General features: G+C 52.7%; 1 protein-coding gene across 1 annotated transcript; it reads left to right on the plus strand.

Annotated features, from left to right (window-relative positions):
* Positions 1-742: 742 nt before the first annotated feature.
* Positions 743-14,919, plus strand: HROB (homologous recombination factor with OB-fold; the record flags this gene model as incomplete). The annotated part of the gene is given in 11 exon segments (XM_079725489.1): positions 743-844; positions 2,523-2,573; positions 5,779-6,377; positions 6,379-6,946; positions 8,174-8,257; positions 9,261-9,401; positions 10,003-10,111; positions 10,300-10,385; positions 10,763-10,888; positions 12,746-12,863; positions 14,828-14,919. Coding segments are annotated over 11 exon segments (2,076 nt in total).
* Positions 14,920-15,280: the final 361 nt, after the last annotated feature.

A 15,280-nucleotide genomic window follows, 5' to 3' on the forward strand; every position in this document is an offset into this window, starting at 1 on the left:
CCGCAAAAATAAATAAATAAATAAATAAATATTTTTTAAAAGATGTAAACCATGACAATTATAAATAATGAAAAATGCAATGAAGGAAATTAAGCGTTGTGATGGGGGGAGGGATGTTACTTGAGAGATAAGGTGACAAGGAAGATCTGAGATCTAAGCTGAAACATGAAGGATGAAAAGAGCCCGACGGAGAATACCTTGCTTAATATACGCGTGGCAAGAATAGATGGATGGACGGATGGAGAGATGAACAGACAGACAAACCAACAGGGTAGATTCTGGTGTGAATGAGAGTCACGCTGTAGTACTCAGTCCCTAGTATGCTTAACACAAGAGAGGAGGGTGGGCAGGATGGGATGCAATGGGCCCCAAATTCCCAACCTTGCTCTCACCTGAGAGCGCATTGAACAAGCGGATTGGGCCCTAGGGGCCGCTGGGGGGCGACCGAGAGCTCATCCGTTTCCCTGTAAGGCCGGGGCGGAAGACTGCGGTGAAGGGCCTTTGTGTCGGCGGGATAGAAATAGACCTGCCCCTTTAAGAGGGCGGAGACGCTGAGTGGCGGCGGCTTCGAAAGCGGCCTAGGACGCCAGCGGTCAGCTTCCCGACCACCCACCTTCGGCCGCCATCTGGGTTGCAAAGACGCCTCTCTCCGAGCTCGCACCAGAGACTCTGTCGCCCGGACTCTGACACTGCCACCTTGGCCCCGGTGACCCCTAGAGTCGGGAGACTACCGGCCGTCGCCATGGTAATGGCCTGCATGGGACCACCCGGCCGCCCGGTCTCCAGGCCGCAAGGACCTGCCTTCCGGGTTCCAGCCCCTCCCCCGTGCGAGCTTCAGGGCCGGGTTAGGGTTTAGGGGAGAGCTTGGTGGGGTCGGGAGGCCTGGGCCCTAGTCAGGACTCGACATGGACACGCTCGGACCCCCAGGGAAGGTCTCTCCACTCACCTCCCTCTGGGCCTCAGTTTCCTGCCTCTTGCTTTCCTTTTTTTTTAATTTATTTATTTATTTTTGGCTGTGTTGGGTCTTCATTGCTGCGCGGGCTTATCTCTAGTTGCATCCAGCGGGGGCTACTCTGTGTTGCGGTGAGCAAGCTTCTTATTGCGGTGGCTTCTCTTGTTGAGGAGCACAGGCTCTAGGCGCGCAGGCTTCAGTAGTTGCTCCACAGCATGTGGCATCTTCCCGGACCAGGGCTCGAACCCATATCCCCTGCATTGGCAGGCGGATTCTTAACCACTGCGCCACCAGGGAAGCCCCCACTTCATCTTGGAGGACTCCTGTTCATCCTTCCCGGTGTGCTCAAACGTCACGCTTCTTGGGCCCTCCTTCTCCCCCTAACCCTTCCAGTCTGATCCTTGACGTTCCGGGATAGGTCTCCCTAACTATAGCTCTTGCTGCTCTGGCGTCTGAGTTTAGGCACAGCCCTTGACTCTAGGAGTGACACACTTTGTTTTTTGTTTTTTTTTTTTGCGGTACGCGGGCCTCTCACCGCCGTGGCCTCTCCCTCTGCGGAGCACAGGCTCCGGATGCGCAGGCCCAGCGGCCACGGCCCACGGGTCCAGCCGCTCCGCGGCATGCGGGATCCTCCCGGACCAGGGCACGAACCCGCGCCCCCTGCATCGGCAGGCGGACTCCCAACCACTGCACCACCAGGGAAGCCCAGAGTGACACACTTTTAATGTTGACCACAGCAGCCCTGCTGCCCAGAAAGAAGGAACTGAACTGTGGACTGGGAGGCACCCCACCCTTCTGGGACCCTAGCTTTTGGGTGTTGGATTAGATAAAAACCACTGGCTTGACTTTCAGAATCAAGGCCACTAGGCTGGGCATGCTTGGATTTATGGGAGTGTCCCTTATGTTTGACAAAGTTTCCAAACGCCAAACTTTTGGGATGTTGCAAAATCCTTAGGCCCACTGCACAGTGCTGGGTCTAAAGAATGACCAGGCTCCCGTGGGCAGTCTTCTCTTTGCTTCCTCCCTCTTATTACAAGATTATGCAGGGCTTCCCTGATGGTGCAGTGGTTAGGAATCCGCCTGCCAATGCAGAGGACACAGGTTCGAGCCCTGGTCTGGTAAGATCTCACGTGCCGCGGAGCAACTAAGCCCGCGTGCCACAACTACTGGAGCCCGCGTGCCTAGAGCCCGCGCTCCGCAACAAGAGAAGCCACCACAATGAGAAACCCGCGCACTGCAACGAAGAGTAGCCCCTGCTCGCCACAACTGGAGAAAGCCCATGCACAGCAATGAAGACCCAACACAGCCAAAAAAAAAAAAAAAAAGATTAATGCAAATGGACCTGAGTGAATTATTTTACAAGAAAGGATTCTAAGTCATCTAAGTCTTTAAGTAAATCCCATCTCTTCTCTCCTCATCCCTTATTCCTCCCCCCAACACTAGCAGAAAAACAAACAGAAAACAGTAAACCTGATGGTCTTGTTAGAATTGGGAAAAAGCAGAGAGAGGACAGAATGTACTTGCAAACGGTATTTCTCCTCCAACGTCAACTGCTTTGTTTTCCTTTCAGGCATGCAGTCTGCAGAAGCTGTTTGCTGTGGAAGAGGAGTTTGAAGATGAGGTAAGGAAGTGTTGGTGAACAGAGATGGCAGAGAAGGTCTTAAGATGTCAACACCCAGGCCCAGAACCCAAGTTTCCTTTTACTTGGCATGTATATCTTTTTTTGTCTGTGAGAGGCTGAGAAATGATGAGAAATGTAAACAACCCACTTAACTGTCTTAGAAACAAATGAAAAACCAGAAAGATGAGCTGCTTAATTGTCATACCTTTAAATTATAAGGGCCCTTGCCTGGAAGCTGTGTCACGTGGATGATTGGATTCACCTTCACGATGACATACTTTTTTTTTATATAAATTTGTTTATTTATTCATTTATTTTTTGGCTGCGTTGGGTCTTTGTTGCTGCAGGCGGGCTTTCTCTAGTTGCAGCGAACGGGGGCTGCTCTTTGTTGGGGTGTGTGGGCTTCTCATTGCGGTTGCTTCTCTTTGTTGTGGAGCACAGGCTCTAGGCATGCGGGCTCAGTAGTGGTGGCTCGCGGGCTCTAGAGCGCAGGCTCAGTAGTTGTGGCACCTGGGCTTAGTTGCTCCGCTGCATGTGGGATCTTCCTGGACCAGGGCTCGAACCCGTGTCCCCTGCATTGGCAGGCGGATTCTTAACCACTGAGCCACCAGGGAAGCCCCACGATGACGTACTTGATGTGGGAAGAAAGTTTAGGGAGAGTCAGAGACAGCACAGTTACTGGACAGCCGGAGGCGCGGGGTCACCAACTGGCTACCTGAGCCAGGGCAAAGTACTGCATTCTGTGGCCTTCCATTTTCTCTCCTATGACATGATGGCTGTTCTTCTGCCATAAACATTCTTCCCTTCCCCCTCTCTCCTCAGAAGATGACACGTTAGGCTAGATCTGAAGCTGGCATGTTAGAATCACCTCTGCCGAGGCCCTACCACACACCAGTTACATCAGAATTTCTGGGAATGGGCCCAGGCAGGGGTATTTCTAATCTCTGGGTGCAGCCAGAGACCACTGAAGTAGTGATCTGCACAGCTGTCTTCCCACTCAAATCTAACAGATATAGTTTCATCTAGGAGGCCCAAAATTGCTATCTCAAATCCTTTTCAGAAAGAAACAGGATTTAAGTGAGTAAATCTCCAAAAGGTAAATTAAATTGCTTAAGAATACAGCACCAGGGACTTCCCTGGGGGTGCAGTGGTTAAGAACCCACCTGCCAATGCAGGGGACACGGGTTCCATCCCTGGTCCAGGAAGATCCCACATGCCGCAGAGCAACTAAGCCCATGCGCCACAACTACTGAGCCTGCTCTCTGGAGCCCACGAGCCACAACTACTGAGCCTGCGTGCCACAAATACTGAAGCCCACGTGCCTAAAGCCCGAGCTCCGCAACAAGAGAAACCACTGCAATGAGAAGCCCGCGCACTGCAACGAAGAGTAGCCCCTGCTCAATGCAACCAGAGAAAGCCCGTGTGCAGCAACGAAGACCCAATGCAGCCAAATAAATAAATAAATAAAAAAGAAAGAATACAACAACAGCAGCCAGGATGGCCTCCTGACTCCAGTCTAATGTACATGGAAGCTATTAAACTACATTTATAGAATAGAGTCGCTCTAGTTTATCAGTGACAAGCCATTCAAATCTACTTTTTTGTCTCCCAGTGATTTGCTTTAAAAACCACGTTTAGAATTTGTCCGGCTGCCTAATTGGTGCCTAGTGAGATGGTGAATGCTGCACCAGGGACCCTTCTGGCAGCCACAGCCCCACGCTTCCCTTCCTTTGAGGCTTTTGGAACCCGAGGTTTGAAGGGAAAAACAGACCTTCCTCAGACCTCTTAAAATTCCATCTCTGGCTTGTCTCATTCATTGAGGCCCCAAGACATAGTGACAAAGGCACTTATGGGTTCCAGTCCTGGTTCTGTGAAGTTACTTAACCTCTCTGAGTCTCCGTTTCTGTATCCATAAAACAGGGACAATAACAGTACCTATTCATAGGGTCATCATGAGAACTCATGGAGAGAATTCTGGTAAAATGTTTACATGGTACCTGGCACCGAGTGAGGTTTTTCAAATGTTAGTTGTTTTGTTATCACTTGGGGACTTGATTTTTGTTTTTACAGATAATTCAAAACTGCCAGCTTTGTCAAGGAGATGTGCGTCCTTGTCTTTGTCTTTCAGCTTCGGAGATGTGTAATTACGGGCTGAAAAAAATGACCCTCCTGGGTCTTACCAGGTCATGGTAGGACTGCTAGGCTAGTAATGGAATTAAGAGTGAAGAACTCTGACAGCTCAAGTTTCTGTTCCATGACCAGTCCCTTTCCCCCTTCCCAAGACAGATGACATCATGTCTGAGAGTGAGCTCTCCAGCGGAAAAGGGCTCCATCAACTCCCAGGGTCATCAGGATTTTATTGCTGCTGTAATTACAATATTATTATTACTAAGTCCTAAGGTAGTCCTGTTAAGAGTATGCTACTCTCCTGATAATACACGAAGCAAGAAAGATCCTTTCTCTAGCCTGGACAGTCCAGTGCAGCAGCGGGGGGTGGGGATGGAGGGGGCCTTCCTGTCAGTTAAATCAGCAGTTCTGACACCTTCGGAGCAGGTCTGTTGCTCTTGAAGGTGTCAATCTCACCTTGCTTCCCAACCGGAATCCATACTTAATTTACCTTGCCTGAAAAGCTATATTTAACTTCTGTCTATTTTGCAGGCTCCAAGGACTCTCTGGCTTACTGAAGACTAAGCATGTGCGTGTGCGTGCGTGTGTGCGTGCATGTGTGTGTGTGTGTGTGTGTGTGTGTGTGTGTGTGTGTGGTGGGGGTGAGGAGTGGGTGGAGGACAGGCAGCAGGACCAGATGGTTAGATGCCTGGTGCACAGGCTCGACACCACAAAGCTAGTTTCCTTGAGATGGGTGTGTGACCTTGGATGATTTGTTTAACTCCTGGGTGACCTGGTTCCTTTGCTTCTCCTACTGCTCCCCCAACTGCCGCCACCACCCCTCCCCACCCCCCACCTGACACTGAAGAAAGAGAGAAGCTACCTGAAGACTTAGCCTTAGAATGCGTCTGGTAGAAGCCTCGTTATGGGCTCCTGGGCAAGGTCAAAGGTGGTGAGAGAGTCCACCACTGCCTTTCACACCTTGGTTTCTTGTTTGCGAGTATCTGCACACACAGACACACCACGTGCCCGAAACAGTAAAATCAGAGTGTTTCTTGATTTCCAGATGCCAAGACCCGCTGTCTCTGCTTCTTTGTAGGATTTCTTGTCGGCTGTGGAGGATGCAGAGAACCAGTTTGCTGGCTCACGGCCTGTAAATGCTGGGTGCCTGAGACCTGTCTCTTCCCGGCCACAGGAGGCCCAGCTACTGCCATGCCCCACTGCTCCTTCAGAGGCTGCGGGCCTGCCAGCCCTGCGACTCCGCCTTTCTACCTCCAGCATGCCCAGGGCCGTTGGAGGTCCACCTTCCACAGGAACAGCTCCCCTAAGGCCTGTCTCAACGTCCAGCAGCTGGACTGGCAATCAGGGAAGAGTGACACTGACAGAAGTGCTCAGTGAGACCCCAGTGAGACCCCAGTCCTCAGTCTCCCACCCCCAGCTCACCTTCAAGAGCAAACAGCAGGTGATTGGTGGCTTTGAGGGGCCTGAACAAGATGAATTTGATAAGGTCCTGGCAAGCATGGAGCTGGAGGGCCCCGTCATGGAGCTGGAACTTGGAGTTAGCGGTGAGGCCACAGGAATCCTGCCCACCTGGCGGCGGGAGGACTCAACCTTGGCTAAAAAGGCCCGGGCAGCTGATCTGAGCAGACCTTGCCAAAAGGGGCCCATGCCTGCAACCCACATAACTGGTGTCCTCAGCCCGGGATGTGCCCCCGGATCCTGTTGTCCGCTGTGGGACTCCACAGTCCCACTTGAGGCCTGGTGCCACAGGTAACCTTCCTGTCCCAACTGCCTCAATGGTTCGCGGTCAGCAGCCCCATTGGGGAGTCTCTCCCGGTGGTCCCCCTCCTCAAGCACCCCAGCCTCTCCAAGCTGCTGGCAGGCTCATTCAGAGCAGCCCTCAAAATCATTTCCCTGGTCGGCCATTCCAGTCTCCAAATGCCTGCTTAACTGGCAAACCTCATTTTCTTACACCACGAACTCCCAACTCAAGCTGTGCTACTCCCTCAAGGGCTATCTCTGGATTATTTCCTCGGGGGCCCTTCCAGCCCCGAGCTCCAGCATCTTCTGTCGAGTCTCCTGTCAGCACCCTGAAGGGCCCCCGTCCTTCCCCAGTCCCTCAAGCCGCTCTGCAGACGCCCATCGTCACGAACCACCTGGTGCAGCTCGTCACTGCTGCCAACCGGACACCCCAGCAGCCCACTTGCACCTCCACCCGTGCCAAAACGCGCCGCTTCCCCGGCCCAGCTGGGCTCCTGCCTCACCAGGTGAGTGACAGCTTCTCTCTGGCCAGAGCCGGAGCTCCCCAGGCTGCTGTGGGCCCAGGAGAGCAGCAGAGTCCCAGAGGATCTTCACGCCCCCCAGGAAGGAGAGGAAGGAAGTGCAGAGAGGGAGCGTTTCCAAAGCTGTGGAGGAAGTCAGAAGAAGTGGGAAGAATTGAATGCTCGAAAACCCACATGTGAGATGCTTAAGGCTTGAGAATGTCACAATTTCCATACATTCGTTGAACATCTACTGTTTCCTAGCACCAGGGCAGGAAGATTCATTCATTTATATTTGCTAAGGACTGGTATGTGTTGGGCATTGTGCTTGGACCTGAGAATACATAGATTAACATAGAAATAATTCCCGTCCTAAGGAGCTCCCAGGAGAGTGGAAGAAGCAGACACAAACAAACGATTACACATAAAAGGCACAGGGAGAGTAGAGGTCATTCCCTGGGTGCTGGGGAGACTCTGGGCTCCTTGGGCTTGCTGCGTGGGCTCTGGAGGGATGAGTAGGAGGTTTACGGAGGTGTGTGTCGGAAGGCTGTGTCCTGGAGGACATTTCAGCAGTGGAAAGACGGGAGAGCGTGTGCAAAGGCACAGATGCTCTGGGAGATCCACAGAATCACTCATAGCTGGTGTGGGGTCAACGTGGGGGAGTTGGGGCTGAGCTGCGTGTGTAGATTTCGGCATCAGTGGAGAGACAGGGTCCAGCAAACTACTCTTGGATCAGATCCCAGCTAATTGGACTCCGAGGATCTGGTCTGGTTGTGATAGGTTACCCCCTTTCCTCACATTTGAAGGGTGTTTGAAACGATTCCTACCTGTTAACTTGCTCTTCCCTGGCACTTTTAAGAGAAATCCAAGGAGATCATGTACATTCCTCCTGGGATGGATCTCTGTAGGGAAGGATGAGGTCCCTGAGCAGGGGTTTGGGGAAAGCTGCCTTTTACTCATCTCAGGCCTCTCTATTCGTCATCGCCCCCTTCAGGAAGCCCTGGGGTTTGTTCCTGGGCCAGCTCTAGCTTCCTCACACTCCCAAAACGATCCCCAAAGCATCTTTTTTGAGCTGCCAACTAGGCTCCTGAGACTTCGTTAGGAGAGATGTACTATGTGTTAATTGTCCCTGATAGTTTCCTGAACTCATTATGTAGCCCAGACAAGAAGCTGTACTTGTAAATAACAGCTGCTGAGCTTGCTCTCGCCTTCTCCTCCTCTCTCCCCTTGTAGCACAGTGGGAAAAATCTGGACGACATCATGGTTTCCACGCCCCAGACTCCGACTCATGGTGCTCTGGCTAAATTCCGGGCAGAGGTAACTAATTCCATGCAAATGTTAACTTCCTGGGGATCATTTAAGAGTGAGGGACATCCCTACATGTTTCAGTAGCTGAGAATCAGAGTCTGTGCTGCTCGGCCTGTTCCCTGGGGTCACACACCACAGGGCATATGGGGAGGTGGCAATTTTCCTGGCATAAAGTGAAGCCTATCCTGATGCCAGAGGGGTGTGTACCGATACCATGAGCCCAGCTTTCTTTCCCAGCTAAGAAAGAAAGGCCCAGCTAACTCCATCTTCCCTCAGAGGAGGAGAGTGCAATAGCTGTCGAAATTGTATCTCAGGAACCCTGCCTTTCAGGTTTCTGGGAATCAAGCTGGGAAGGATCTGGCTTCATCTTGCCTCTGGTGGGTTCCCTCTTGGTGGGTGAGACCCAGCCTCCCTCCTCCCTGGGATTCTGGTTGGCCTGCTCCGCTCCCAGACCCACTTTTGCTTTTAATTCTCTCTAGAAGTTTTTCTCTTTCTCTTTGCTGTAGCTCTGCAGATCCACCAGTCCATTTCAGCTCCAAAGCAATAAATACTCACCTGGATTCAAAGCACTTTTTAATATAAGAAGGTGAATAGTTAAAGCCAGAGGCATCCCAAATAAAATATAATTGGTTTCAAACTTGCCTGGAAGCCTATAAATGTATGTGGGGGCTCCCTAGCCCTAAGACTTTGCAAGTCCATTGTAAGAGACAAGCATAGATAGCCTTTTGCATTAATGTAATTAAAATCAGGGCCTGATTTAAAGTAAACAAATGCCTCAGTGAAAGTACCTTTGTTAGTGTACCTTTGCTATTGCTTCTCAGTGAAAGATGTGATATGCCACAAGGTTTCACACACCATTTTCTGAACTTGGAGATGCATAAAGGGAGAGAGTGTGGCCACCGTGCTGCAGGGAATTCGCCCTTGCTCTCCCACCCCTCCATCCCAGCTCAGTCAAGGCCTCTAGCAAAGCGGACCTGTTAATGCAGGCTCCCCTTGTGCTCTGTTGTGCCAGATCGTTACTAGTTCTCAGGCATCGGTGGAGGAGGACTTTGGACGAGGGCCCTGGCTGACCATGAAATCGGCTCTGGGCCTGGATGAGAGAGACCCTACCTGTTTCCTCTGTACCTACAGCATCATCATGGTGCTGCGGAAGGTAAGGATCCTGGGTGCTGAGACCCAAAGGGAAGACCATTTTTATCCCTTTCACCAACCTCCTGCCCTGTTCCACCTTAGGAAAGGGGCTCTCTGTTTGCTCCCTGCTACCCCAGGCCTGTCTCTGAGTGGCAACATGAAGCCCCTTTGGTCGTATCTTCCACTCACCTGCCTTTTCACAGTATCTGGCATAGGTGGAGGTGGGTTATGGGCATGTCTCTGCACATCTGGGCCCTGAATGGGGTAAGGTAAACACACTGCTACCCCTAGAGCTCCCTAGAGGTCAAAGGTCACGTGCAGACTCATGTTAGTCCACGTGCTGACGTATTCCTGCCTGTGGCCTGTGTGATGGAGCTCTATATGAATACATACACATAAACACACAAAAGAAAGGAGGCAGGGGAGACAGACGAAAGGCCCGCCAGCTTCGGGTCTGCCAGAGGGAGGTGGGATGAGCCCTTTAGACTGCCCCTGTGCCCTCTGAAAAGGAAGATCATCACCACACCAGTGGTCTGCCCCCACTCCCTGCGTGGCCCTGGCACACTTGGGAGCCTTACAGGTGGGACGTGGCTGGCTCAGCAAATGCCTCTCCTTGTAACCAGGCAGCCCTGAAGCAGCTGCCCAGGAACAAAGTCCCCAACATGGCAGTGATGATCAAGTCCCTGACTCGGAGCACAGTGGACGCCAGTGCGGTTTTCAAGGACCCCACGGGTGAGGAGTTAAGTCCTGGGAGTGTCTGACGAGTGGCCGCATTGAGGTCAGGAGATGAGGAGGAGCCACCCTCTCCATTTGCAGTTAGGAAAATTGAGGCAGTCTACAACCCCCTTCCCAGCCAGGGCCCAAACCAGTCGCTGTGCTGCCCTTGACCCTGATACTGATGGGCGGTGTGGTGTTTGCAGGAGAGATGCAGGGCACGGTGCACAGGTTGCTGCTGGAGACACGCCAGAATGAGCTGAAGCCTGGCTCAGTGCTGCTGCTAAAGCAGGTACGGGAGCTCCAGGTGGGGACCTGCTCTCCCGCCTCCTGCCCTGGAGAAAGCCCGGGGGTTGTCTCTCTGGCTCCCTGTCCTCCCAGGGCCCAGGCAGAGAGTGGCTGCCCTAGTGGAAGACCCTGGCTCACTGGAGCCGAGTAAAGACCTGACTGCCATCCTTCAGGGGGCAGATGGGGGTGGGGGTCGTGCTGTGAGGGGCCGAGGATGGGGTGCGCGGTTCTACTCTGGCAGCAGGGCTGCGGCAGGAGTGATTTCTGTGACCCTGGTGCAGAGGCTAGCAAGGGTGAGGCAGGCGGGACTGGGTGGCCGTCCGGCAGCACCTAGCGCTCTGTCAGGACACTGGACACCTTCCCCCCCTTTCTCTACTCCAGATTGGAGTGTTCTCTCCTTCACTCCGAAATCACTACCTCAACGTGACGCCCAACAACCTGGTCCACGTTTATAGCCCAGATTCTGGGGATGGGAACTTCCTCAAGCCATCTCAGCCCTTCCCCAAGGTAAGAGGAGCAAGATGGAGTGGGGGTGGGTAGAGCCGCTTTCCGCCTGGGTCTTCTGATCTCTTCCCCTCCTCTATCCTGGGGAGCAGGGATGTGAAGTGGACAGTTGCCCTGAGGTGAAAAGATGCCCTTTGGGGACAGGGCCATCTCCTCCTGTCCCTGGTCCAGCCACCTGCCAGATGGCACAGTAACAGGACCTAGAGGAGCAGCTGGCTTCTGGGTGGATCCCTGAGTGTCTGATGGCAGACCTGAACGTCGGAGAGCACGGGAGTCACTTGAGAACTAACCGAGTTGAGGGTGCACGATGGGGTGGGGCCCTCAGTGAGTGGCTGAGGGCTGGATTTGCCGCAGGTGGCCGTGCGGAGAGCAGACAGCTACAGGTGGTCTCAGGTGAGCCAGCGCTCGCTCTGCATCTTCCCTCCTGGTTCCCACCTCTGCTAGGTGAGGGGGCGCCGGCCCAGAACTCCTTTGGGAACCAAGGGAGGCTGGGTCCCAGGCAGCTCCACTCCAGGGTGAGGGTGCAGGGCCCGGCCTTGACTTGGCACACAGTGTCTGTGCCGTCTGTGGCCACCCCCACCTTCCTGGGATCCTGGGTTGTCGTCATGACCTGGCCTGGGGGTCAGGAGACCTAGGTCACGGCCCTGCTCTGCTGGAAATTTGTAACATGACCTTGGGCGAGTCCTGTCCCCTCCCCTGCTGTTGCTTTGTCTATAAAATGAGTGGGTTAGACGTGATGACATCTAGTCAAGTTACATGTTTAGTTCTAACTTGCTGCTTCTCATCTTTCTCCCTAACCTTCTTCATTCTCTCAATATCACCCCACTTCTAAAAAAAGCATCTTGATTTCCTTTTTTTATTTAAATTATTTTTTTGGCTGCGTTGGATCTTCGTTGCTGCACGTGGCTTTCTCTAGTTGCGGCGAGCAGGGACTACTCTTCACTGCAGTGCGCAGGCTTCTCATTGCAGTGGCTTCTAGTTGCGGAGCGCGGGCTCTAGGGCGCACGGGCTTCAGTAGTTGCAGCGCGTAGGCTCAGTAGTTGTGGCTCGCAGGCTCAGTAGTTGTGGCGCACGGGCTTAGTTGCTCCACGGCACGTGGGATCTTCCCCGACCAGGGCTCGAACCTGTGTCCCCTGCATTGGCAGGTGGATTCTTAACCACTGTGCCACCAGCGAAGTCCCATCTTGATTTCCTTTTAAATTTCAAGTCACCCCAGGTATTCCCTGGTGGTCCAGTGGTTAGGACTCTGTGCTTCCACTGCAGGGGGCATGGGTTCGATCCCTGGTCAGGGAACTAAGATCCCGCTCGCTGCAAGGTGCAGCCAAAAAAAAAAAAAAAAAAATTTTTTTCTAAGTCATCCATACTTGTTGAAAAAAATTGAAATAGTACAGAATAAAGCAATATGAAACTGACCCTTCTCCACTTCCATTCCCTAGGGCTAACCATGGTTAACAGCTTTAATTACTAATTTTAATTACCTGTTCATATATTAGCTAGTTTGGGGATTGTTAACAGCTCATTTTTAATTCCAGGCTAACTCCTCAGCATAATTCTGAATGGCGTCTTCACTCTCTGCTCCAGTTATAGAGATTCCCTAAAACATCAGATACCAGCAGAATTAGAAAAGAAAATCAGCCAGAAGTTTTCTGGTTTTCTTTTATTTTTTTAACTGTCTGCTGTTTGGCGTGTTTGGCGTTTCAGCTCCCTCCCCACAGCATGGGCCTGGGGGACTGGCCGCTGCCACGTTCCTCTCTCCCGTCTTTCCTGAGCCCCCACCTATTCCTCTGAGGTTGTTTGGGCAGAACTGTCCAGAGGGATTTCAGGGGCACAGGTATTGGTAACCAGATCCTCTGTCCCCAGGATCCAGGAAGCTTCCATGAAAGCCTCCAGCATGAGACCGAGAAGCCTGGGAAAGGCCTCAGAATAGCACAGAACCCAGAGGCAGGGGCATCACCTGAGAAAGAACTCCCAGAAGCAGGTAAGGCCGTCAGCCCACCCAGGAGCAAAAGAGATTCTCCTTCTATTTCCTCTTGAATAGCTCAGCCAGATTGTTCTGGCTGCGTCTTGTTCCTCCTCCTGTGAATCTTTGGATCTTACAGAATCTTAACAGAAATCAAATGTGGTGTGTTCTCTGGCGAGGCTGCAGGCCACAAACTAATTAACACAAAGAATGTGAACCGAAGCTCCCCATTTTCCAGGCCGTGTGCTGTTAGCCACAGGGGGAGATAGACTGGCACCATCCTTGAGTCTTCTGTGGGCTGATGGCCAGACCTCAGAGGCAGAATTCCCCATAGTGACTAAGCTCCAAGGCCCTCCAGGTGGTGCTGAGGGGTCAGACATCCATGTGGTTAGGGTGGGACCAGGATACAGACCTGAGAGGCCCAAATACAGACCTTTTAGGGCAGGGCCAGCTTGTTCCTCTGGAGGGAGCCTTACCCAGGTGAAGCTAAACACAGTCCAGGTCTGGTCCTTAGCTCTTTGATTCCATAAATTCAACCCTGTTTGGCCCCAGAGTTCGTGGGATTATGAATAGGTGTCTCGACGTTAACCAAATTCACAGTAGACCAATGGATACACCACAAAGCCCATTTCTTTATATTGTATGAAATAGCATCTACCCTGTATGCTGGAATCTTCTCTAGAATCTTGCGCTGTCTCCTTGTAAGTCAGCTTGATGACAAGCCGAACCATCATCAGAAGGTTGCTGGTGGTCATAGTATAAGAGTGAGGCAAGTTGCCTGTAGAAGGTGTGGTTGGTGTCATATCTCCACTGTAGGGACAGACCTGCCAGGCAGGCAGCTGCTGGTGGTGGCCGGGCGGCGCTAGGAGACACAAATGCGGATTCCTTCTATGATTCCCATTTTCCTAGGGTCACGCTGGCTGGCTCACTCCATTTAACCTAGTGTTTCTTCCGACGGTCACAGTGTAGCTAGTGAGAGGCAGCTTTTTTCGTTAGAATCAAATTCCAGTCCTGCTTCCCTGAGTACAGTGCTGGTCTCCCTAATTGAATCTGAATGCCCCAAACTGACGTCTGTCCTTCCAGCAGCAGTGTTTATTTTATCGGGTGCTCTGTGCCAGACTGGGAGCTGGGCTCTGCAGGTATCGTTTCCAGCCTGACTGACTCTGGGGCTGCCTGATCCCGTCCATTCAGCGGGCGTTTTCTAGTTGGAAGCTATGGCTGTGGTGTCAAAGGGATGCTACTTGGGGAAGTTGTTGACCTCTTTAAACCCTGTTCTCTCAGGTAAAGTGGGGATTATAACACGAACTACCACGAGATGCCCTCGAAAGGGGCCCGGTGAGCCCGAAATGAAGTGATGAGTATAATGTGTGCAGCCCTGTGCTGGCACCCAGCACGCCCCCGGCACGTGTTAGCTGCCCTTGTTAGCAGTCAGAGGAGCTTACTGAGGTCAGCTCTGTTTCCAAGTTCTCAGACAGAAGCACCCCATCCAAGAACTGTAGTCGGGGACAGTTACTTTTGTCCCCTCTGCCCACAAGGCACTTTGGGGGAGGGGACGATGATGTCTCCCACTCTGCAGATGAGAAACCAGGTTAATGAACTGTGTGATTCTGAACACATGTAATGACTCTTCTGGCCTTCTTTCTCCCTCTGTCCAGCGCAGAGGTTGCACTAGGGGACCTCTGAAGCCTTTCTGCTCGGGCACTGTACCTCTGGATGGAAAGAGGAGCCATGAAGGCCCCGGGGAGCCTCTTGCTTAGCAAAGTGGCCCGGGCGTTTGCCTCTGCCTTTGTTGTGTGTGGGTATGTGGGGGGCAGAGGGGAGGTGGAAGGCGGGCCGGCCTCAGGCCTGTCAGTGTGGGTGCTGGCGGTCGGGCGAGCCACCTTCCTGACAGCCCTCCCGAGGGGCGGGAGCCTTGGCTCTGAGTCACGTGGAGCCCTAATATTATCACTAAGTCTCCCCGCCCTCTCTTTCCCCCTCCGCAGATGACCTAGATGGACTCCTGAGCGAGCTCCCTGAGGACTTCTTCCGTGGCACCAGCAGTTGGGACTTCCCCAAGGCAGGGCACCCACCATGAGCCGGCAGCCTCTCAGCACCCAGGCAAAGCTCTGGTTGTGTCTGATCACGTCCGGGGAGAGAGGAAGACCAACACAATTGGAAAACAAGGTTCCGGGACTTCTCCTGCTTCTCCCACCCTGGACACTTACCCTGAGAACACCCTCATCCCTCGGATTCTTCAGTGCCGTCACTTTGGGTCTTCCTTTGGCAACCGGAACTCTGCCCAGGATCAACTCTCCAGCTCTACTGCCCTCCAAGCCCTCGGGTGCATATTCCTTCTCCTCCTCCAACAGGGAAGGTGTGCCATTCTCCCACCTCAGCTTGAATTTAGAGGATGCTGGGCCTGGTCCCTTTACTCCCTAGTCCGCGGGCAGCTGAGG

The sequence above is a fragment of the Hyperoodon ampullatus genome (assembly GCF_949752795.1).
Source record: "Hyperoodon ampullatus genome assembly, chromosome: 19".
In the NCBI taxonomy this organism is placed as follows: Eukaryota; Metazoa; Chordata; class Mammalia; order Artiodactyla; family Ziphiidae; genus Hyperoodon; species Hyperoodon ampullatus.